Genomic DNA, 24,399 nt, shown 5'->3' with positions numbered 1-24,399 from the left:
TTAGGGCCAACGGCTGGTCAACGAGGACCAAGGAATCACGCGGCCGCGAGGACACAGGATCTCCGGCACGATAGAACCCAGGTGAGGGATTGGTCGACGGACTCGCAGCAGCCGGATGTCAGGAATGGAACCATCCTCCAAGACGCCGACCCCATAATCGACGTGCAGCATGCTTGTAGGAACTGCGGCGGGTCCGGACACTTTTCCAGGGAGTGTAAACAGCCCCAAGTCTTGTACTGCTGGGACTGCGGCCGTCGCGGGCTACGCACCATCGAATGCTGTCGCAGGAATTCGTCGGGAAACGGACAGGCGCTTCACTCGGCAGGGGACCGGGCGAAGACCGCCAATCCCACCCCGAGGCAGTAAAGGGAACCCTGCGGCTGGAGAGAGGACGAATTCGCGCGCAAGTAACCATGGAAGGAGAGGACCTACTCGCTACTCTGGACACAGGCGCCACACGGAGCTTCGTTAGCGAACGCAAAGCCCTGGAGCTGGACAACGGACAGAGTATAGCGATGGTGCGAACGACGATCAGATTGGCGGATGGGTCCCTCCGGGAATTGACTCAGGCGCTGATGGCAGACATACGACTAGGAGATCAACAAGTAAAGATGCCGGTGCTAGTAATGAAAGACGTGCTGGATGACGTCCTCCTCGGGATGGATTTCCTATGCGGAATAGACGCGACCCTGCAGTGTGGAGGAGTCCCCTTGCGCCTGCAATTTAAACACAGCCATGATACCAGGACTCAAGACATAGGATCCCCAGCCCGCCTGGATCAACCTACGAATCTCAGCCGAGACCGGGTCGCCCAGCATCAAGAACCGACGAGGGACGACGTACCAAACGAGACGTGCGTGGCCGTTTCTTCAAGGAATTCTAGGAATTCGGGCGAGGTCTCGACCCCGGCAGGATACCAACCCGGATGGACATCGGCGCTCCCCGGCCTCGACCACAGAGCCATGCTGAAAAACCCCTTCCGGGTACACGAGGTACAGCAGCGATCCAAGAAACGAGTGCGATTCGAGCCCGGCATCGGCGACAACGGGCCCCGCCGTAGGCGCACCAGGGAACGGACACAGGGAGCAACAGTGGCCACCGTGAGTATATCCCAATTGCCCGACGTTTTGGCCCCTGGATTCGAGCCCGAAGACGACGAACCCCTGGAACCCCGGATCACCGAATGGTTGCAACAGGAACTGAAACAATTCGACGGCCTCAGCGGAGTGTCCCCCATTGCAGAACACACCATCGTGATGCGCGACAACAAGCCTATAAAACAACGTTATTATCCAAAAAACCCCGCTATGCAAGCCGTCATTAATAAACAGGTCGACGAACTGCTTAAGGAAGGGCAGATTGAACCTTCGAAGAGTCCACATAGCGCCCCAATTGTCCTCGTGGGCAAGAAAACAGGTGACATCAGGATGTGCATAGACTTCCGACAGTTGAACGCGCGATCAATCCCCGACGCGTATCCCCTCCCCAGGATTCACCACATATTGGAACAGCTGAGAGATGCCAGGTACATATCGACCCTGGACCTGAAGAGCGGCTACTGGCAAATTCCGCTTGCCCCAACCAGCCGCGAGTGCACGGCGTTCACCGTGCCGGGCCGCGGGTTGTTTCACTGGAAAGTGATGCCTTTTGGCCTTCACTCCGCCGGCGCGACCTTCCAGCGAGCACTGGATAGCGTGATTGGCCCCGACATGGAACCACACGCATTCGCCTATCTTGATGACATTATCGTCATCGGGCACACCGTGGAGGACCACATGCGGCATCTTGGGACAGTTCTACAGCGGCTGCGCAAGGCTAATCTTCGACTCAACAAGGACAAATGCAGCTTCTTCAAACGCAGACTGAAGTATTTAGGACACGTCATCAGCGGGAACGGCATACACACGGATCCTGACAAGATCGCCGCAGTGCGCAACCTGAAACCTCCGGCAGGTGTCAAGGAACTTCGCCGATGCATCGGTATGGCCTCCTGGTACCGGCGGTTTGTACCCAACTTTTCCGAAATAGTAGAACCCATGACGGCGTTGTTAAGGAAAGATCGGCAATGGAAATGGTCGGAAGAACAGGAGAAAGCCTTCGAGGAGTTGAAGATCAGGTTAACCGAAGCGCCGGTCCTCGCCTGCCCTGATTTTTCTGAAAAATTCTCATTGCAAACCGACGCTAGCGAACAAGGATTAGGAGCCGTCCTTACACAAAAGATAAGGGACGAGGAACGAGTAATAGCCTACGCGAGTCGACGCTTGTCCAAAGCCGAGGAGAACTACTCCGTTACTGAGAAGGAATGCTTGGCAATAGTGTGGTCAATCCGCAAGCTGCGCTGTTACTTGGAAGGATACCGATTTGACGTGATCACGGACCATCTCGCCCTCAAATGGATCAACTCGATCGACAACCCCACTGGACGGATAGCACGTTGGGCTTTAGAGCTGCAGCAATATCAATTCGATATTCGCTATCGCCGAGGGAAGCAGAACGTGGTAGCAGATGCACTTTCCCGCCAACCATTGGAGTTACTACATCAAGCTCTGGAGGAGGAGTCACAGTGCAAGTGGATCAGGAAAATGTTGGCGAGAATCAGGCAGCAGCCGGGCAAATATGAAGACTACCGAAGCGAGAGTGGACAACTGTATCGGCGCCTGCACACCGTGCCCGAAGAAGAAGACTCCACCCCATGGAAACTCTGCGTCGCTGCAGAACATAGACGACGCGTACTAAAAGAATGCCATGACCACCCGACGGCCGGACATCTAGGAATCCGAAAAACAAGCACACGAGTCGCCCAAAAGTACTACTGGCCAGGCCTGTTCCGAGAAGTCGCCAGATACGTTCGCCAATGCGTAGTGTGCCAAAAATACAAGGTGAGCCAGTTCAAACCGGCGGGGAAAATGTTCACCAGACAAGTTGACGAACCCTTCAGCGTGTTATGCGCCGACTTTGTTGGGCCGTTGCCCCGCTCCAAACATGGAAACACCGTCCTCCTGGTTTTCTTCGACGCATTTAGTAAGTGGGTCGAACTGGTGCCTCTACGCAAGGCAACTACGCCACACCTGGAAAGATCATTCCGAGAAAGAATCCTAAGCCGCTTTGGTACCCCTCGTACCTTCGTTTGCGACAATGGGGCACAGTTTACCAGCCGATCGTTCAAAGGATTCTGCAAAAGGCTAGGGATGGAACTTCAGCATACTGCCCCGTACACTCCCCAACAAAATCCAACAGAACGCGCGAACAGAACAATTAAAACGATGGTGGCGCAATACATCGACGGAAAACAGAACACTTGGGACGAGCTCTTGCCAGAAATCACGCTCGCGATCAACTCAAGCGTGTCCGATTCGACGCGATTCAGCCCCGCGTTTTTGATCCAAGGTCGCGAGCCAAGACTGCCAGGCGCCTTGTACGACGAGGTTACGCCAGGAACGGGAACTAGCATCGCCGACCCGGAGACCAGGGCACGACAGATGAGAGAGGTGTTCGAAATCGCAAAAACAAACTGCGACAAAGCATCAGAAGAGCAAAAACGACATTACAACCTCCGCCGTAGGGAATGGAAACCGGCTATTGGATCCCAAGTGATGTTACGTCGCCACACTCTGTCCAAAGCAGCCGAAGGCTTCGCCTCCAAGTTGGCCACGAAATTCGAGGGACCATACCGGGTGACCAAGTTTCTCTCTCCGAATCTCGTCCGATTACAGGTTCTAAACGGACGTAAGCAGCGATCAGCCAGTTTGAACGACCTGAAGGCGTTCTACCCGACCATCGACGAAGATGACGAAAAGACCGACCAGATCAGGACGGACAGTGAAGACGACCCTGACCGAACCAATATACAACAATCTTGATTACAACGCAGATCTACTCAAACCGCCACGACGATGCTGACACCCCGGATACACAGAGACGAAACCAATCAGGAACCCGGATATCTTGCGAGGAACGACGCACCGAACGAGGCGTGCGTGGCTGCTTCTCCTGGACACATCCGCTTCGGGAACCCGGATATCTTGCGAGGAACGACGCACCGAACGAGGCGTGCGTGGCTGCTCCTCCTGGACACATCCGCTTCAGGAACCCGGATGTCCTGCGAGGAACGACGCACCGAACGAGGCGTGCGTGGCTGCTTCTCCTGGACCCATCCGCTTCAGGAACCCGGATATCCTGCGAGGAACGACGCACCGAACGAGGCGTGCGTGGCCGCTTCTCCTGGACACATCCGCTTCCGGGACCCGGACATCCTTCGAAGAACGACGCACCAAACGAAGCGGGCGTGGCTGTTCCTTCAAGGGCAAACCGCAACCGTGATTGTACCGAAGGGACCAACCAAGGCCGACATTTTGGAGATTCTCATTAAGTCTATAACCGCTCCGCCGCACTCATAGAGTATCAAAGTATTTCTTGCCTGTAGTCAACAAGTCCATGCCTATTCACAGCTCATCGAATGCGAGAGACCCCCGCCGTCGGAGAACTACGACAAAAGCCAGGCCGGAGCCCCCAGTCGACTGGGAGATCATCGAGGAACTGATGCTTCGCCCCACTCCACGAGAATTCCAAGTCCACCCAGAGGTCCTCAGCTGGGAAAATTTATGCGGCGACGTCGTAAGCTGGCCCCGCATCGACCAGATCATCGAGGGGCACGATTCAGACCCCGATCACGTCAATATTACAGGAGACGTGGCCCAGACGTACAGGGACCCAAGCCCTGGCAACGCCGCCAGAGCCACGTTCACCCATGCTCAGGGCCCCAGCCAGGTCAACCCCGACCAGGTCGCCGAAGACCACGCGCAGGGCCCTGGACACGCCACCGTAGGAGAAGCAGCCGACTACACCGCTCCGGGTCCGAGCCCCGACGAGGGGGCAGAGGCCATCACTATCCCTGACGGGCTGCCAGGTGCCACCGCACGCGGATACCGCCAGCAATTCGAGCCGACGGAGTTCGAAAAAGAGGTGCTCCGCTGGGAAGAGCCACCGCTTCCGGCACTCTTCGGGCCCTTGATACGCTCAACCTTCTCGAACGGATAGACGGGTTGGACATCGCCCCCGAAGATGCAGGACTACCGGCCGTCAGCAACTTTGACGCCATCCTGCGTCCCGAAGACATCGCCACCGAAGATGCAGGACTACCGGCCGTCAGCAACTTTGACGCCATCCTGCGTCCCGAAGACATCGCCACCGAAGACGCAGAGCTACCGGACGCCTGCGATCTGGACGCCATCCTACATCCCGAGGGCGGCCGTCCGGAGATACCAGAAACGTCGACCCCCAACCCAGCCGTTCGTTGGGTGACTGGGGAGGCGGATTGGAGAGTACGTACGCCCGACGGCCGGCTGCCAGACACCCTGAAAGCCCGGCTCCTGGCACAACTCGTCAACCCGCGGCGTAAAGATGTCCGATTCTTGGCAGAGGCGGACAACACCTTCTTCCAGGTCCACATCAGCAAGACGAGCAAAGTGACTATTCGCTCACGGGCCCCCGAAGTAAGGAGAGGGTGTGAGGACCCATACTGGGACCCTCACATAGTAACAAGAATAATAATAATAATATTAATAATTGGATTACTCACAACCATATGCTATAGTAGTAAATAAGCTAGTTATGTTTTGCATAGCCGAAATCCCGCCAAACGGCCAGCTCACACGGAACAACCGCAAAGAAGACGGCGAGGAGAGGGAGCCATGCTCAGCCGGCAGCAGAGCGGAGCTCTTTCGGAAAAGTCCCGTTGGCCCGAAAACGAGCGCGAGGCGTGGCGAGAACGTCGAGCGACCGTAGCGAGAGAGGGAGTCGATTCTGGGAAGTGAGCGAAGACGGAACGTCGCGGACATCGAAGTGAAGAGAAAAAAAAAGTGTTGAACGGCCGCGCGCCAGAGAGGAGAGAAAAGCATGGAGGAGCTGCGGGAACACAGGCGCCGGATCCGCGGGTGAGCTGGCCGCTGGCCAAGGTAGTAGTAGGAGTAGGAGGGAGTGCGAGGGGAACCAATCCAATAAAACTTCGATCATAGAATTAAGAACGCGTTGGCTTCCATTTATTTTCTCTGGTCGGACCACCGACTGCGGTCATCTCTCCACCCCCTCCCCACCCGTTTTCCTGACTGTTCTCGGTCACTACGCTCCCGCTCTGACTCTGGCAACAGGGTTTGACCCGGCTGGAGTGAGAAGTGGTACGCGTTTCGACAGAGGCGCCCCCCCCTCATCCTTTTCCTTCACCTCCCCGGACCCGCGGCCCACTTCGACCTTGGCAACAGGGGTTTTACCCTGCTGAAGTCGGGGAGTGCAGCGTCTCGGGTGAGTTTCGCGCCGCCCGGCCCAACGCCGCTTTCCCCCCCCCTCCCTAATTTCTCCCGAAGGCCCCGTCGTTGACGGCGGCTCGGCGATCCCTGCGCCAACGACCCGCCTCCCCCCCCCAGTCTCAACGTCTCAACAACTTACAAATAAACTGTAGGTGACCCTGGGCAGACTGAGACTGACCCCAGCCTAGGATCACTACTTTACAATATCGATAGTATTAGTTAGTAGTATTTAATGTTATTATTTGAAAGTTGAATAGGCGTATTCCAACAGCCTTATAGCACTTATGCCGGACCAAATTGGACGTGGCACCAGTAAATTTGAAAATCGTAAAACAATTTCGGCATGCCACGAAGTTTGGAATTACATTGCTGTCCTCTCCAACGACATGACCAAAAACTTCATACATCAAGGTCTGTGAATCAAATGTGCTATAACCCAGCAAACCAAACGATCACAAATGATATCGCATACGAGTCAAATGCGAGACTTAACCCGACAAAACGCTCGCATTCGGACCCGCATATGATACAAATATGATACTTGTGTCGTTCAGTTTGTGGCAGTGAAAGTATCATTTATGATAACTCGCAGAGGAATCGTTTGCGAGCCTTTTGCGATATCATTTGCGAGCCTTTTGCGATATCGTTTGGGAGTCGTTTTTGATATAAAATAATATCAAAACAAATATTTTTCTTTTGAGCCCTTAGCAGTATCAAAAAAGACTCATGAATAATATCGCAAAAGGCTCGCAAACGAAATCGCAAAAGGCTCATACATGATATCGCAAAAGGCTCGCAAGAAATAGTTTTTGCGAGAGTTCCGCAAAATGCTCGCAAACGAGATCGCAAGCGAGCTTGTGTACGAGCGATATGGTTTTGTGTCGCAAAACGCTCGCAAACGAGCTCGCGAGCGGGAGTTTTGCAATAGGAAAGTGCGCTTCGACTGTGCTGCCGGTCGAAAGCCAAAAAAAAGCAAGCCTTCGTGTGCCTTCGGTCCGGCAATTCTCCTTCGGCTTTGTGTTCACGTCTCGACAGATGACGTGTCGACAGATTAGTGGTCGAAAAGTCATTCGTGTTTTTCTTTTTTTACATGTGTCGAGCATTAGAAACAAGTGCAAATAAAGCGTGCGTTCCTTGCGCCGTCATTTCAATTATTTTCGTCGAACTGTGCAGTGCTAAGTTAAAAATCTCTACCATCTCTTACGCATTTAAAAGAAATTTCTGCCAATCGGTAAGTACATTATTAATAAAATAAATAAAATGTCTTACAAAAGAAAAAGCCGAGCATATATCGAACATGTAATTCCCCAATTTTTAATATATTTTATATTTTCTACAGATGCATTTAAACAGAAGTTTGCGCTCGACGGTCAGGATTTCGACCATACAACTCAAAAATATTTCCAGTATGCTCAGGAACGGAAGGCCAGATTGGAAAAAAGTGATGCAAAAAAACTTAAATTTTAGTACATAGTTCATACATATTACATATATACATTAAATTCATTTCATATTACAATTTAAAAATATTTTTTATTACGGAACAAAATGGGAACGGGTCAAAAAAAAAACTCTCGCAAAAACTATTTCTTGCGAGCCTTTTGCGACATCGTTTGCGAGAATTATAAATGAATTGCGTTACTTTTATGCCTTCTAACAAATCAATTGATACAAGTGGATAGAACTCTCACTATTGAAGAGTGTAAAAATATGATGCGATCGTTTTTCGCTGATGACAAGGAGAACATACCCCTGTCGGCGATTCGTTCAAATAAATGCGAGGAGTTTTTAGCTGATTTTATCGAACCACTTTCAGGACAGTCAGACGAAGAAGTCTTGACAAGGGAAATAGTGGCGTAATCCAATATACGAGTATACCTATGAAAGACGACTTCAATGTTTTGCACTGGTGGAATGAAAACCAATCGCAGCTCCGAATATTATATAAATAAATCTGCAAAATATTTGCAACACCAGCATGGTCAGCTTCCTCCGAAAGAGTGTTTTCCCTAGCAAGGAACTTAATTTGTGAAAAAAGAAACTCCATATCAGGCAACGTCGACATGGACAGAACTTTCTCTAAAAATATCCCTAAAATCTCCCGAGAGAACTACCCCCAGAACTTTCCTTCAGTTGCAACATATTAGTTCTGGTTACTGCAGTAACCGATTACTGGCCGATTTTCTGGCCTCGTATTTGTCGGAAACCGAGCATCCCACAACTTCGATTCATGGCGATCGACTACAGAGTCAGCGCGAACAAGCTCTGCGCGACTTTAAGACTGGCAAGATGAAAGTGCTCATTGCCACATCGGTTGCTTCTCGTGGTCTAGATATTAAGAACGTCAAGCATGTCGTTATCTACGATATGCCCAAGACCATTGATGACTATGTTCATCGTATTGGACGCACCGGGCGTGTGGGAAATTATGGTCGGGCCACTTCGTTCTTTGATCCCGAGCAGGATTCGGGCGTGGCCACAGATCTGGTGAAAATTCTTGAGGGATCTGAGCAGGTAGTGCCCGATTTTCTACGCGTTTTGAGTGGCCATGGCGGTTGCGGGGCCCAGTTTGGTGGCTATGATGTTCGCGGAAGTGGAAATATCATCCAGGAAGCTTCAACTGTAGAAGATGAACAGGAATGGGACTAGGTCGCTCTGACTAAAAAAAAAACCATTGACTAAAATAAGGCTTATATATAGAAGTAATATATATGTACATATATATGTAAAGGACAGTGTATCAAGCAGTTAGCACTATCCCATCTAAATTAACATTTGAACTTAAGATACCATCGATAAGACCTAACCGATATAACCAGACTTAACCGATGTTTAAAAGACCTAACCGATAAGGGGCTATCGATACGGGAGTCGGTTGTTGGAAGTAGAAGCAGAAAGTTGAACAAAAAGTCGGAAGAACAGACTCATTAATTGCACATCTTAAATCATACACTTTGTACTCTTTTTCGAAAAACACTATTAAAGGACAGTGTATCAAGCAGTTAGCACTATCCCATCTAAATTAACATTTGAACTTAAGATACCATCGATAAGACCTAAACGATATAACCAGACTTAACCGATGTTTAAAAGACCTAACCGATAAGGGGCTATCGATACGGGAGTCGGTTGTTGGAAGTAGAAGCAGAAAGTTGAACAAAAAGTCGGAAGAACAGACTCATTAATTGCACATCTTAAATCATACACTTTGTACTCTTTTTCGAAAAACACTATTAATAAACGATACATTATTATTAATCTTACATATATATAGTGACATATCTATAGTCCATGCTCCGCATACCCTTGTCTATGTCTATTACCCTGCACCCACAATACTATAAACAATACGACACCCTCAGCTTCGAACCCTCATAAACAATCTCACGCTCGAAATGGACCACGCGTAGCCGATTGCAGGCAATGTAAACAAACACCCTAAACTGGAAGATGAACATAAAACAATAGATGCCGCACTAGAATCCAGCCGCACCAGAATCACGCCACTCTTCAGAGATCAATTACTAATCGATTCTCAAGAATCACACCATCCTAGCTGACCAATCAGAGGCCCTATTCTCAGCCACCCCCAAGTAATGCAACACCGCTCATACGCAGCGGAAGCCTTTCATCAAAAGCCGCCTTTCCCACATATCGATCGAGTCACGTACTCCATCTCCGAAGCCGAAGTCGAAGCCAACGCCTACGAATCCAAATCCGAATCCCAAACAGAGCATCATAATATAAATAGTCTACATCTAAGAAGCCAACTCAGTTCTGTTCAAGACAAACGTCAATCGCGACACCGTCGGAGAATTCAACCAAAGTTAATTCCGTTCAAGACATCAGACCTCAGTCATCGTCGGGGAAATAACTAACCAATGTACGCTAAGTTAAAGTGAAAGAATAAAACCTTTTTTAAAACTTAAAGTGAAGTGTCGCATATTTAACTATATATATGAAGCCTTTATAAACATTAATTGCCCTGCATAAGTTGGCATATTTTCAAATAAAAGAATAATTCATATATGATCAATAAAGACAGGAACATACCACGTCAATAATCGAAGGCGAGGGACTCCAAGAAGGAGGACAAAGCTGGCAAGAAAAAGGAGAATGTTTCAGAGACAACTCCAAAGGAGAAACGGGGGAGTTCAAAACCGAACATAGGACCTCAGAGTAAGGTAGGCAGCCGCGTTACGATGACACCGAAATTGACGCAGGATTTGACCAAAGCTGACGAGAAAAAGAATGATCCAGGGATACCGTCAACCCAAGCTGACGTGACAATAAAAAGAAAGGTTCAACGGTTAACGAGGACATGGCAAATCTCCTGATCAGTGATTTGTTTGTGATGCGGGACCGCAGCCGCAAACCGTAGGCCGCATTCCACCGCAACTCGCATGAGTACCAATACGCGAGGGAGTGGCTTAATAATCTGACAAATATGAAGTGCGACACGGTGTCCAAGGCGCGCATGCGCAACGCAAGAAGCGCCTCAACGGGATTTTTAAGCAGATACCCCAGAAAACTGGTGAGGATGGACTTTTCGGACACCACGAATCATGCGTCGAGGCTATAGTTTGGCCTCGAGGCCATGGGACTGAAGACTGGTGCTCCGAGTGTGGCACAGAAAGTGTGCCGATGATGCTGGCCGACCCGAAGGTTGGAAAAATTTGCGAAAAAAGTCCCAAAATGAACTAAGCGCACGTCTTTTATAGGCTGCAATGTCGCAGTAGCCATTCTGCTGCGTCGCTGCGACTGCGCATTCGTCTTATTTACTGGCGACAATGAAGACTTCGGGTCTGGCGTTCGGGTACTGACGCGTCATCATGAGCCACACGAAGAGAGAACATTTTTGCACACAATATATTGTGAACGTTAACGTTCCCCCTCGTTTTTATACCCGATACTCAAAATGAGTATTGGGGTATATTAGATTTGTGGTAAAAATGGATGTGTGTAACGTCCAGAAGGAATCGTTTCCGACCCCATAAAGTATATATATTCTTGATCAGCATCAATAGCCGAGTCGATTGGGCCCTGTCTGTCTGTCCGTCTGTCCGTCCGTCCGTCTGTCCGTCTGTCCGTCCCCTTCAGCGCCTAGTGCTCAAAGACTATAAGAGCTAGAGCAACGATGTTTTGGATCCAGACTTCTGTGATATGTCACTGCTACAAAAATATTTCAAAACTTCGCCCCGCCCACTTCCGCCCCCACAAAGGACGAAAATCTGTGGCATCCACAATTTTAAAGATATGAGAAAAACAAAAACGTAGAATTGTAGAGAATGACCATATCTTTAAGACTGCGGAATCTGAATTGGATCGTATTATTATTATAGCCAGCATCAAGAAAACAATTTCATTTTTTCTCGCCCTGTCTCTCTCTAACACACACGTAGCATAGGCGGCTTTGCTTAGAGTAAAACATTAGCGCCTAGAACTCAGAGACTATAAAAGCTAGAGCAACCAAATTTGGTATCCACACTCCTAATGTATCGGACCGAGACGAGTTTGTTTCAAAATTTCGCCACACCCCCTTCCGCCCCCGCAAAGGACGAAAATCTGGGGATATTCAAAAATCTCAGAGACTATTAAGGCTAGAGTAACCAAATTTGGTATCCGCACTTCTGTTAGATCTTACTATAAAACGTGTATCTCAAAATTTCGCCCCACCCCCTTCCGCCCACACAAAGAACGAAAATCTGTTGCATCCACAATATTGCACATTCGAGAAAACTAAAAACGCAGAATCATAGATAATGACCATATCTATCAGATTGCTGAATCTGGATCAGATCAAATCATTTTTATAGCCAATAGGAACAAATCAGCAACTCACAACGTTCCCCCTCGTTGGTTATGTTATTGTAATATTTATACTTATTTGCGAATTTTCTGCAAACTGAAGAGACATGGATATGGATGTATGTATATATGTATATATTTTGTAATAATACGAATTTAGCTTAACCACTAACAATGAGTTAATATTTTCCGCACTTAAAGAGCAACGTTTTTCATTCAAAATATAATGAAGTGCTGAAAAGGCTCTTTCGACCGATACCTGAGTGGCCGGTGTAGCCAGCACCACCTGTGCGAGCGAATTCAAGTGTGGTGATCTTAGCTTCATGTCGTTAAAAAGCTGCAATATATCGGCATTTAATGGTAAACGGCCATTGATCATAGCAAAGTTCTCCACATCAGTAAAAATTTTGGAAAGTTGTTCAGGAACAGGCTCATTTTGGGTTTGGGACAGTGTCTGACACAATTCACGAAGGCAAGTGATCGTTGCCACAGCCACCACACGTACAAGCACGCATACATACGCAAAAGACACTTTTTTCGTTCGCTCGCGACAAGATGCTCAGTGAAAAACAGGAACAAAAAAAAGTGAAAAAATCGGTCTTTGCTTGAGCGAAGAGCGAGTTGAGCAAAAACAGATTTGATCGGGTCTTTTCAGTCCCTTTTCTCAATGTGTTCGTCAATGAGAGGTTTTTATCAGACACGCCGAAAGTGTCAACAGTTATTTGCGAGCTATGCAAAGAAGTGATCCGTGCAATGGTCCCATTCTCGAATCCGAGGGACCAAGACGCTGTATTATGGATTACAAAATTAGAGCGCGCTTGCTCTGCTGTTGATGAAAGTGACGCCTACAAGCTACGATGCGCACGCTTATTAATGGCACCAAATTCAGAGGCGGACACATTCATGCGGCTCGACTTTCAGAAAACTATGACCAATTTAAAACCAACTTTCTGAAAACATTTGATAAGGCATGTTTGACAACTCAATTAGTGATGCAACTTCAGAAAACTTTCTACATTCCGGCAAAAACATCCGTTATGGGGTACATTTTGCAGATGCAAGAGTTGGCGTTGTGTGAAAGTGTATGTGAGATTGAAGCAGTCCACTTTATCATCGATGGTTTCCGCGACACGTCGCCAGCCATCGCCTTGCTCTATGGAGCGAAAACTATCAACGAGCTTAAGGAATTATCTCATCGATATGCGGACTTAAGAGCAAAAAACAAACCAAAATGGAACTCATCGACTATCTCTTCAGCTTCAACTTCAGCACAATCTTCATTAACATCGAATGGTGAGACGCGATGCTACAATTGTTCGTTGTTTGAACACTACGCTTCAGATTGCAAGGCTCCCAAACGTGCGAAGGGGTCCTGCTTCCGTTGCGGCTCTCTCAGCCACACTATAAAGACGTGCCCGGAGAAAAAGTACACCAAATCAGCAATGGAACCAAAACCATACAACACTTTGTTGTCTTGAGTACGTCTCCTAGCAGAATATAGATCAGAAAATAAGTTAAGCAAGTGTCTGTTTTGTTACACTAGTATAGAATTTTTGGGATTCACATTAAGCATAGATGGAATTAAGCCAAATAATGATCACATCACGACAATTAAGCACCTTCCGAAACCAACTAATTCCGCAGATATGCAAAAATGTTTAGGACTCTTTTCTTATTTCAGGAGATTTATTCCGGGTTACTCGAAAGTTGCCAAGCAATGAAAGCACTATAGGGAAATTTGAGCTAGACGACAAATGTGTGACAATATTTAATTATCTCTGTGAGAGACTGGCCTCAGCACCAGTTCTAGCCCTGTATAGTCCGACTAAGAAAACAAAATTGCATTGTGACGCTAGTTTCGAAGGGTTTGGAAGAATTCTATTACAAAAACAGGATGATAACAAATTTCATACAATCTCATATTTTTCTCAAGCAACAACACCAGCAGAAAGTTGGTATCATAGTTATGAATTAGAAACTCTAACCATAATCTACTCATTGAATAAATTTAAGATTTACCTTGAAGGAATACCGTTCCGAATAATAATCGATTTTAATGCCTTTACTCTAACCTTACGTAAGAAAACTATTTTATTTTTAGCATGAAGATTAACAGGCAATATCTTAAACAAAATCAGTGAGCTAGCCTCATGCGTTGCTGTTCCTGTGAACTTTACTTCCTCGCCTGGTTGATTAACTGATTCTGCATGGAGCAAACGGTGAATGCGTTTGGCACATCCATCAAGTCCACATTGGTGATGTCGTCTACATTTTTGACTACGATGGCCGTACTTTAGGCAATTGAAGCATAATTTTCTTTCCCTTACATGCTGCCATTTTTTTTCAAGTTCTAACTGGGCAAATGAGTTACAGTTTTCCAAGTCGTGTTTCCCATTGCATGCGGAGCACGCCTTCATGGTTACAAGTCCGATGTCGTTTGCATGGAATAGTCTCGACTTTTCCTTCTTTGGCTTGAACGTCGCCTGATCGTCAACCAATCCTGCGTCTTGCACTTCTTCGGCCAATCCCTGAAGCCATAGACTTAAATGACTGATCGATTTTTCATCTCCTAGTTGCTTGGAATGGCGTGCCCACTCCAGTCTCTGTTGCACTGGCAACTTTAAGATTAACTCCTCCATTAATTTTGGGTTTTTTAACTGCTGATGTTCGTTAGCTGCTTCTAAGAATGAAGCCAAGTTTTGTACCTTCATTTTGAACTCTACTAATTGTTCCAATCTCCCTTCGCGAATGCTCGGAAATTCTCTAACGTGACTAATCTGGCTTTTTACGAGTTTCTCCGGTCTACCAAAATTTTGTTTAAGGGTCTCTAAAATATTTGAAACGTTAGAACTGTGAATAAGCAAACATTCAACGGTCTCCCTAGCCTTGCCCTTTATTGCCTTTTGGAGGCGTAACAAATTTTGCCTGTCACTGTATCCGTACTCTGCAGTGGTCATAGTGAAAGCTTCGTTGAACATTGGCCACTCTTCGGGAGCACCATTAAACTCCGGTAGATCGTACAATTTTCTTTGCGTTTCCTGAGAAGGAACCGGTTGCCTTGGTGATGAGACTGCGTCTGATATCGCTGAGGGCTCAGCCATGGTTGATTGTGGTCCTGGCTCGCCAGTTGTCCTTCCACTAATACCAAGGGATCGCAGACGTATATTAGTTTTTTCCATTTGAATTTGATTCATCCGCAGAACTTCCATTTGGAACTGCTGCATTTGCATTGCATTGGCCCGCTGACCTTCTTGCATTTGGCGCCACATCTCCATCATAACGTTAACAACGCCATGTGATTGGGCTTCTTTTGATGTGCCGGGCCCGGCCCCCTCCATATTTGAGGCTTCACCTTGCGCGGATTCTCTTTCCACTTTTCCCATCTCAACGTTGTCCTCGTCCATTTCATCCGTTGCCCTTAATTTGCTCATTGCTCTGGTAATCATCACCCGTAGACTAACCTTTCCCCAAATCAACAATCAAATTGGCACTTACCAAACAAACCACAATCCAGAAATTTTCACTCGATTTCATCAGCCAACTGCGCACTCAAGCCTCTAGTTGCTGGCCCGCAAGAACTTCGTTGGTTAGAGCGAGATGGCAGTATGTGCACGATCTCGCATACATACATATAAATGTGCGCTTTTTTCAGCTGCCTGACGTGCGCACCCACGTTGGCCTCCGTGTTCTGCAATGTTTATTATCCACCCACGAGCGAGATGACCGTCTCCTTGTGGGTTCCGTCGCTTCTCCAATGTCCAGTATACTTCAGTGCTTGCACCACGAGTCTCTGCCCGTCTTCATACAAACTCCAAGAACTCTAGCGTCATTGGCTTCCAAGAAGCGAAATAAAAGATGTTGAGTCCAGGAACGTGAGAATTGCGGATAAAACACAATCGCTTATCTTCATAGGTACTTAGGCGTTGGTTGCGTTTTATTTCCTATTTGCAAAAGGAGGTTAATACATTTTATTCTTATATGTAGGTAATATATCTACGCACGCTTCGTCTTTTCTACCCGCTCTTTCTTCGACTGCTCAAACTAATGTGACCTTCTTGTCTTTTCATAGTGTGGCCATTTTTCTTCTCTCTTTTTTCTTTATGTAGGGTATCTGTGCCCTTGCTTAAAACTAAGTATATACAAGCTAATTTTTCTCGACAACACAATGAATCTGAGCTGATTCCTTAAATGCAGATATCATGTTTGATCCACTGTCTGTAACAATGATGGCGTCGTTTAAATCTAACCCAAAAGAATTCAAACATTGTTCCACCTTAGTGCGAATTAATGTGCCTGCAAATAAATAAAAGTAAGAAAGAAAAATTGTTGTCCTCATTTGCTTCACATTTCGATAACAATTTAATACCCTCTGTAAGGGTATAAACACGAACTTGTTGCAGATTCACCTTTAATGCAGATCATTTCCAGCAGACGGGTTTTCATGCTTCCTTTAAATAAATAGTGTGAAGGACTAAATAGGACGTCTGCGAAAAGGTATCTGTCCATGCGTCTGACGTGATAGTGTAGTCATTGCCTTTCATTAAGGCTATTTCTTCTGTGACAGCTTGAAGTTCCTTATTGTATAAGTCTGTGTCGTTACGCGATCTCGTTGTTGGATGAGGTAGCAGGCTGCTAATGTTTACGTTTGGTCCAAAACGACTTAAAATATCAATATATCAATATATCAGGAACTGATATAACGTCTTCAAGACCTTAATCGCTGATAATACTAAATGGTCGACAATTTTGAACGACCCACTTCGTCACGACCTTTGTCACTAATAATTTCGTTTCGGCATCTACCTTCATAAACGTTATCGTTTTCTTCAGAGTTGGTATCCTTTATTGGTTAACTAGTTATGATATTAAATTAAAAAAACACTTTTTTATTTGTTTTTTTTGTTCATTGATTATTTATATATTCTTTGATTATATTTTGACTGTAACACCGGTACCACATATGTACATTCGATTCGAGAGCAGAAAGGAAAGAGGAAGTAGTGTCCACTTCAACTGTGACCAGACTAACTTAACATAATAATACTTAATATATCGATAGTATTAGTTAGTAGTATTTAATGTTATTATTTGAAAGTTGAATAGGCGTATTCCAACAGCCTTATAGCACTTATGCCGGACCAAATTGGACGTGGCACCAGTAAATTTGAAAATCGTAAAACAATTTCGGCATGCCACGAAGTTTGGAATTACATTGCTGTCCTCTCCAACGACATGACCAAAAACTTCATACATCAAGGTCTGTGAATCAAATGTGCTATAACCCAGCAAACCAAACGATCACAAATGATATCGCATACGAGTCAAATGCGAGACTTAACCCGACAAAACGCTCGCATTCGGACCCGCATATGATACAAATATGATACTTGTGTCGTTCAGTTTGTGGCAGTGAAAGTATCATTTATGATAACTCGCAGAGGAATCGTTTGCGAGCCTTTTGCGATATCATTTGCGAGCCTTTTGCGATATCGTTTGGGAGTCGTTTTTGATATAAAATAATATCAAAACAAATATTTTTCTTTTGAGCCCTTAGCAGTATCAAAAAAGACTCATGAATAATATCGCAAAAGGCTCGCAAACGAAATCGCAAAAGGCTCATACATGATATCGCAAAAGGCTCGCAAGAAATAGTTTTTGCGAGAGTTCCGCAAAATGCTCGCAAACGAGATCGCAAGCGAGCTTGTGTACGAGCGATATGGTTTAGTGTCGCAAAACGCTCGCAAACGAGCTCGCGAGCGGGAGTTTTGCAATAGGAAAGTGCGCTTCGACTGTGCTGCCGGTCGAAAGCCAAAAAAAAGCAAGCCTTCGTGTGCCTTCGGTCCGGCAATTCTCCTTCGGCTTTGTGTTCACGTCTCGACAGATGACGTGTCGACAGATTAGTGGTCGAAAAGTCATTCGTGTTTTTCTTTTTTTACATGTGTCGAGCATTAGAAACAAGTGCAAATAAAGCGTGCGTTCCTTGCGCCGTCATTTCAATTATTTTCGTCGAACTGTGCAGTGCTAAGTTAAAAATCTCTACCATCTCTTACGCATTTAAAAGAAATTTCTGCCAATCGGTAAGTACATTATTAATAAAATAAATAAAATGTCTTACAAAAGAAAAAGCCGAGCATATATCGAACATGTAATTCCCCAATTTTTAATATATTTTATATTTTCTACAGATGCATTTAAACAGAAGTTTGCGCTCGACGATCAGGATTTCGACCATACAACTCAAAAATATTTCCAGTATGCTCAGGAACGGAAGGCCAGATTGGAAAAAAGTGATGCAAAAAACTTAAATTTTAGTACATAGTTCATACATATTACATATATACATTAAATTCATTTCATATTACAATTTAAAAATATTATTTATTACGGAACAAAATGGGAACGGGTCAAAAAAAAACTCTCGCAAAAACTATTTCTTGCGAGCCTTTTGCGACATCGTTTGCGAGAATTATAAATGAATTGCGTTACTTTAATGCCTTCTAACAAATCAATTGATACAAGTGGATAGAACTCTCACTATTGAAGAGTGTAAAAATATGATGCGATCGTTTTTCGCTGATGACAAGGAGAACATACCCCTGTCGGCGATTCGTTCAAATAAATGCGAGGAGTTTTTAGCTGATTTTATCGAACCACTTTCAGGACAGTCAGACGAAGAAGTCTTGACAAGGGAAATTGTTGGGTATTATATTTTGGAAGGAAAAATTCGACATACATTTGTGCGAATTGAATGTGAAAGAGGAAAACACAAAAAAGGCAGTTTTGTTGAAGTCGATCGGTACAGCGGCTTACACTGTACTACATAGTTTGTGCAATCCGGTATCACCCGTATCAAAAGCATACAAAGAATTATGTGAAATTTTAAAAACACACTACACACCACCTACACTCATATTCAGAGAAAGAAAAAAATTTCACATGTCCACAAAAAGTGAAGATGAGACTGTAGCGGAGTGGTATGCTCGAGTTAAACAATTGGCATTGGAATGCAAATTTGGCTCAAATCTGGAAGCGTTTGTATTAAACCAATTTGTGATGAGCCTTCCCAACCCTATATATGAAAGAATATGTGAAGAAGACGAAAATCTAACTCTGGCTGATGCACTCAAGAAGGCGATGATCATGGAGATCAGCACAAGGAAGACAGAACACAACGTCAACTACATGCATCAAAAGAACGGGACTAGTCAATGGCAGAGGCAAAGAGGCGAGAACAGAGATCAAGCAAAGAGCAACGGCAGAAGTCATTTCAAGGGCAACCGAAACGTGAGTTACAGAGGCGGCAGAAGCGACGGTGACGGCGACGGCGAAAACGACTGCGACGCTGGCAGAGAAAAGAAGCAGCAGCCATGCACACACTGTGGCTGGCGAAATCATAACTCAAACAATTGCAAGTATAAGGCATGCAAATGTCACAGCTGTGGAAAAATAGGTCACTTGGCGAGCATTTGTAAAAATAAATCAAAAAAATCCGTAAATTATGTATCTCAAACAAAACATGACACCTATTCTGATAATAATTTTGATAATGATAATTATAACTTTTCTATCTATAGCGTTGATACAACCTCAACTAATGGAGTATATTATTTACCTGTAAAAATTGATGGAAACATAACGAAAATTGCTTGCGACACTGGTGCACCGTGCACATTGGTTCCAAAAACATTTTACGAAAGCTTAAATACCAGCAGACCACTTAGAAAATGTCTAGTTCCATATGTAGATTACAATGGAGATTCAATCAAAGTTATTGGTGAGTACGATGCAACGATCGAATATCGAGGTCTAAAAAAACAAATTGTTGTTGTTGTAACCAATGCAGTGAGTCCACCTTTGCTAGGTAGAACATTTTTGAGAGCTTTTAATTTTGAGTTATTGCAGGTGAACAATGTGTACGTAAATGAACCAAATTCTGTAATTACAGAACAGATTAAATCGGAGTTTGCTGAAGTTTTTGAGCCTCGTTTAGGTTCATATACTACGAATACGATATCGTTACTATTAAAAGAAGATGCAAAACCAATATTTTTCAAGCCTAGGTCAGTACCATTAGCATGGAAAGAAAAGATTGAAGTGCAGTTACGAAAATTCATAGATGATGGAATTTTAGAGCAAGTTGTTAGTTCTGAATGGGCAACACCTTTGGTACCGATTTTAAAACCAAACGGTGACATACGAATTTGTGGTGACTATAAGGTTACATTAAACCGGTCTTTAGTCGACGTAAAGTATCCACTACCTCGAATAGACGACATTTTTGCAGCGCTTGAAGGGGGTACACTGTATTCAAAACTTGACCTGTCAAATGCTTACAATCAGCTAATTTAGATGAGCAATCTCAAAATTTGTGTACTTGGAGCACACATATTGGACTATTGAAAGTTAAACGCTTACCATTTGGTATTAAAACTGCAGCAGCTATTTTTCAAAAAACAATGGAAGGGTTGTTTCAGGGTATGCGAGGAGTTGTGGTTTATCAAGATGACATAACAGTTACAGGACGAGATCTTCAAGAACATATTTCAAACCTAAAAGCTGTACTTAGAAAACTGAAATCAGTTGGACTTAAATTAAATGACAAGAAATGTGAGTTCTTTAAATCCAAAATTTGTTACCTAGGATTTTCAATTGACAGGATAGGACTGAGCAAAAACAATGATAGAGTTGCGAGTGTATTGTTTGCACCGGCTCCGGAAAACGTATCACAGCTTAGAGCTTTCATAGGCATGGTAAATTATTATTCAAAGTTTATCAATAATTTCGCTCAGATAATGAGTCCTTTATATGCATTATTAAAGAAAAATACAAAATTTAATTGGACACGCGAATGTCAGAGTGCATATGAAGAGGTAAAGAAAGAAGTAACTTCTGAACAAGTTTTAGTTCACTACAACCCAGATCAACCGTTAGTATTAACGACTGATGCTAGCAGTCATGCAGTTTCAGGTGTTTTATCACATAAATGCAATGAAGATATCAAACCAATAGCATTTGTATCAAGAGCATTATCCAAAAGCGAGCATAATTACAGTACAATCGAGAAAGAGGCCCTGGCTATAGTGTTCTGTGTGAGTAAATTAAGACAGTATCTTTTAGGAAACAAGTTCATCCTTCGAACAGATCACAAACCATTACTAAGCATATTTGGAGACCTGAAAGGACTTCCATTGATGGCCTCTGCACGAATGCAAAGATGGGCACTGACTTTGTCAGGTTTTCAATATACAGTTGAACACATAAAGGGGACCTTAAATATAGCAGATGGACTCTCAAGAATGCCTCAATGGGAAACGGCTGTACCAAACGAAGACTATAATTACATACATTTTATACAGTCCGAAAAGGTGTTCAAAATTAGCTTCAAAGAAATAGCTCGTGAAACACGACGTGACCCAATATTATCAAAAGTTTGTGAGGCAATTAACACTGGTTCGAAGACAAGATTAAAAGGCAGCGAGTTTTCTGCCTACATCTCTAAAACAAATGAACTTTCAGTGGAATATGATTGTATCTTATGGGGACACAGAGTAGTAATTCCAACCAAACTGAGACAAGCTATTTTAGCAGAATTTCATGCATCGCATTTGGGAATAGTAAAAACCAAAATGTTAGCACGTTCTTATGTGTGGTGGCCTTGCATGGATTCTGAAATTGAGAAATTAATTCGAGATTGTATTCCTTGTCAGGAACTACAATCAAGTCCAGAAAAGAGTCTGTTAATACCGTGGAAATCCACAGGAAAGGCTTGGAGTCGAGTACACATAGACTTTGCAGGACCAATTAGAGGTTTTCATTTATTGGTTATTATAGATTCTTATACAAAATGGGCAGAAGTATTCAAAACGAAGGAAATAACTTCATTGTTTACTATCAACAAGCTTAGAGAAGTATTTTGTCGATATGGTTTACCAGACGTGTTAGTTAGTGACAATGGACGACAGTTTACTTCTGATGAATTTAAAACGTTTATGAAAAACAATGGTGTTAATCACATTTTTACTGCTCCAGGACATCCAGCGACTAATGGTCAAGCAGAAAATTTTGTAAAGACTGTTAAGAAATCACTATATGCAAACATAAAGGCTAATGAAAGACAAGATTTTAATACAATTTTAAATAGATTTTTGATCGATTACCGAAATACGATTCATTGTACTACGGGCGAATCTCCTGCTAAATTATTTTTTGGTCGTACACTAAAAACAAGATTTTCGTTGTTAAAACCACCTACGGTCGAAAGCATAATAAATAAAAAACAGACTGAGTGTGTTGTAAATCACAAAGGTAGACGAAGCACAGAATTTTTAAGGGGTCAAAAAGTTATGGTTAGGGACTACAAAAATCCTAACAAAGCAAGCTGGACTCAGGCAACTGTAAAACAACAGCTGGGCCCGCGTTCGTATTGTTGTATTTTGGCGAACAATAACAGAGAAATAAAACGTCACCTGGATCAAATTAGAAACCAAAGCACTAACAATCATACATCGCCTAATGCGAAAGCACCTGATGTCGAAAGCAATTGTTCAGTAGATGACAATTCCAAAACCAACAATGAACAAATAGTTTCTCAACCAACACCCACCAGGAGAGAGTTGAGACCACGTGAGGCAGGGAAGGTAGTAAAGCGTATTTAACAATAAAATAATATAAAGAAAGGAATTATGAAATCAAATTATGTACAAATTAAACACTGAAACAAATACTAAACAGATTAAGAAGAAAGAAAAATACGAAATCACATAAATTTTATATACGCTAATTAGATTAAGTACACAAATCAAATTGTTATAAGAAAATAGATTTGTAAATGACATGTATATTAAACATCTAAGGAGAGGCGTGTTAGGTATTATATTAATATCTATATACGGTCACACCATCCAAGGATATAGAATAAAAGAGAATCTTGAAGACAACGCGTGCTTAAGTCTGAGTGTCAATACACTACAGAAATAGTGGCGTAATCCAATATACGAGTATACCTATGAAAGACGACTTCAATGTTTTGCACTGGTGGAATAAAAACCAATCGCAGCTCCGAATATTATATAAATAAATCTGCAAAATATTTGCAACACCAGCATGGTCAGCTTCCTCCGAAAGAGTGTTTTCCCTAGCAAGGAACTTAATTTGTGAAAAAGAAACTCCATATCAGGCAACGTCGACATGGACAGAACTTTCTCTAAAAATATCCCTAAAATCTCCCGAGAGAACTACCCCCAGAACTTTCCTTCAGTTGCAACATATTAGTTCTGGTTACTGCAGTAACCGATTACTGGCCGATTTTCTGGCCTCGTATTTGTCGGAAACCGAGCATCCCACAACTTCGATTCATGGCGATCGACTACAGAGTCAGCGCGAACAAGCTCTGCGCGACTTTAAGACTGGCAAGATGAAAGTGCTCATTGCCACATCGGTTGCTTCTCGTGGTCTAGATATTAAGAACGTCAAGCATGTCGTTATCTACGATATGCCCAAGACCATTGATGACTATGTTCATCGTATTGGACGCACCGGGCGTGTGGGAAATTATGGTCGGGCCACTTCGTTCTTTGATCCCGAGCAGGATTCGGGCGTGGCCACAGATCTGGTGAAAATTCTTGAGGGATCTGAGCAGGTAGTGCCCGATTTTCTACGCGTTTTGAGTGGCCATGGCGGTTGCGGGGCCCAGTTTGGTGGCTATGATGTTCGCGGAAGTGGAAATATCATCCAGGAAGCTTCAACTGTAGAAGATGAACAGGAATGGGACTAGGTCGCTCTGACTAAAAAAAAAACCATTGACTAAAATAAGGCTTATATATAGAAGTAATATATATGTACATATATATGTAAAGGACAGTGTATCAAGCAGTTAGCACTATCCCATCTAAATTAACATTTGAACTTAAGATACCATCGATAAGACCTAACCGATATAACCAGACTTAACCGATGTTTAAAAGACCTAACCGATAAGGGGCTATCGATACGGGAGTCGGTTGTTGGAAGTAGAAGCAGAAAGTTGAACAAAAAGTCGGAAGAACAGACTCATTAATTGCACATCTTAAATCATACACTTTGTATTTTTTTTCGAAAAACACTATTAATAAACGATACATTATTATTAATCTTACATATATATAGTGACATATCTATAGTCCATGCTCCGCATACCCTTGTCTATGTCTATTACCCTGCACCCACAATACTATAAACAATACGACACCCTCAGCTTCGAACCCTCATAAACAATCTCACGCTCGAAATGGACCACGCGTAGCCGGATGCA

General features: G+C 44.2%; 3 protein-coding genes across 4 annotated transcripts; 2 read left to right on the top strand and 1 right to left on the bottom strand.

The window, feature by feature from the left end:
• Window positions 1–8,280: 8,280 nt before the first annotated feature.
• On the top strand, window positions 8,281–8,982 carry LOC117186865 (ATP-dependent RNA helicase vasa-like). The gene is made up of 2 exons (XM_033388154.1): window positions 8,281–8,330; window positions 8,423–8,982. The coding sequence occupies exons 1-2, from the start codon at window positions 8,281–8,283 to the stop codon at window positions 8,949–8,951; spliced, it is 579 nt and encodes a 192-aa protein (XP_033244045.1). The 3' UTR covers window positions 8,952–8,982.
• Window positions 8,983–13,006: 4,024 nt separating this feature from the next.
• LOC117189967 lies at window positions 13,007–17,132 on the bottom strand. 2 transcript variants are annotated; one of them, XM_033395058.1, is made up of 3 exons: window positions 16,517–17,132; window positions 16,112–16,403; window positions 13,007–16,051 (listed from the first exon to the last, which is right to left on the bottom strand). In XM_033395058.1, the coding sequence occupies exon 3, from the start codon at window positions 15,554–15,556 to the stop codon at window positions 14,126–14,128; it is 1,431 nt and encodes a 476-aa protein (XP_033250949.1). In that variant the 5' UTR covers window positions 15,557–16,051; window positions 16,112–16,403; window positions 16,517–17,132; the 3' UTR covers window positions 13,007–14,125. The 2 variants fall into 2 exon arrangements, with proteins under 2 accessions (XP_033250949.1, XP_033250944.1); XM_033395053.1 differs by having other exon boundaries at window positions 13,007–16,403.
• Window positions 17,133–23,115: 5,983 nt separating this feature from the next.
• Window positions 23,116–23,914, top strand: LOC117186849 (ATP-dependent RNA helicase vasa-like). Its single transcript, XM_033388153.1, has 2 exons — window positions 23,116–23,133; window positions 23,368–23,914. The coding sequence occupies exons 1-2, from the start codon at window positions 23,116–23,118 to the stop codon at window positions 23,881–23,883; spliced, it is 534 nt and encodes a 177-aa protein (XP_033244044.1). The 3' UTR covers window positions 23,884–23,914.
• The last annotated feature ends 485 nt before the right edge of the window (window positions 23,915–24,399 follow it).

Source organism: Drosophila miranda, chromosome XL (genome assembly GCF_003369915.1).
Source record: "Drosophila miranda strain MSH22 chromosome XL, D.miranda_PacBio2.1, whole genome shotgun sequence".
Taxonomy (NCBI): Eukaryota; Metazoa; Arthropoda; class Insecta; order Diptera; family Drosophilidae; genus Drosophila; species Drosophila miranda.
The sequence above is the reverse complement of the archived record's forward strand: the minus strand, read 5'-3'. Positions and strand labels throughout refer to the sequence as shown.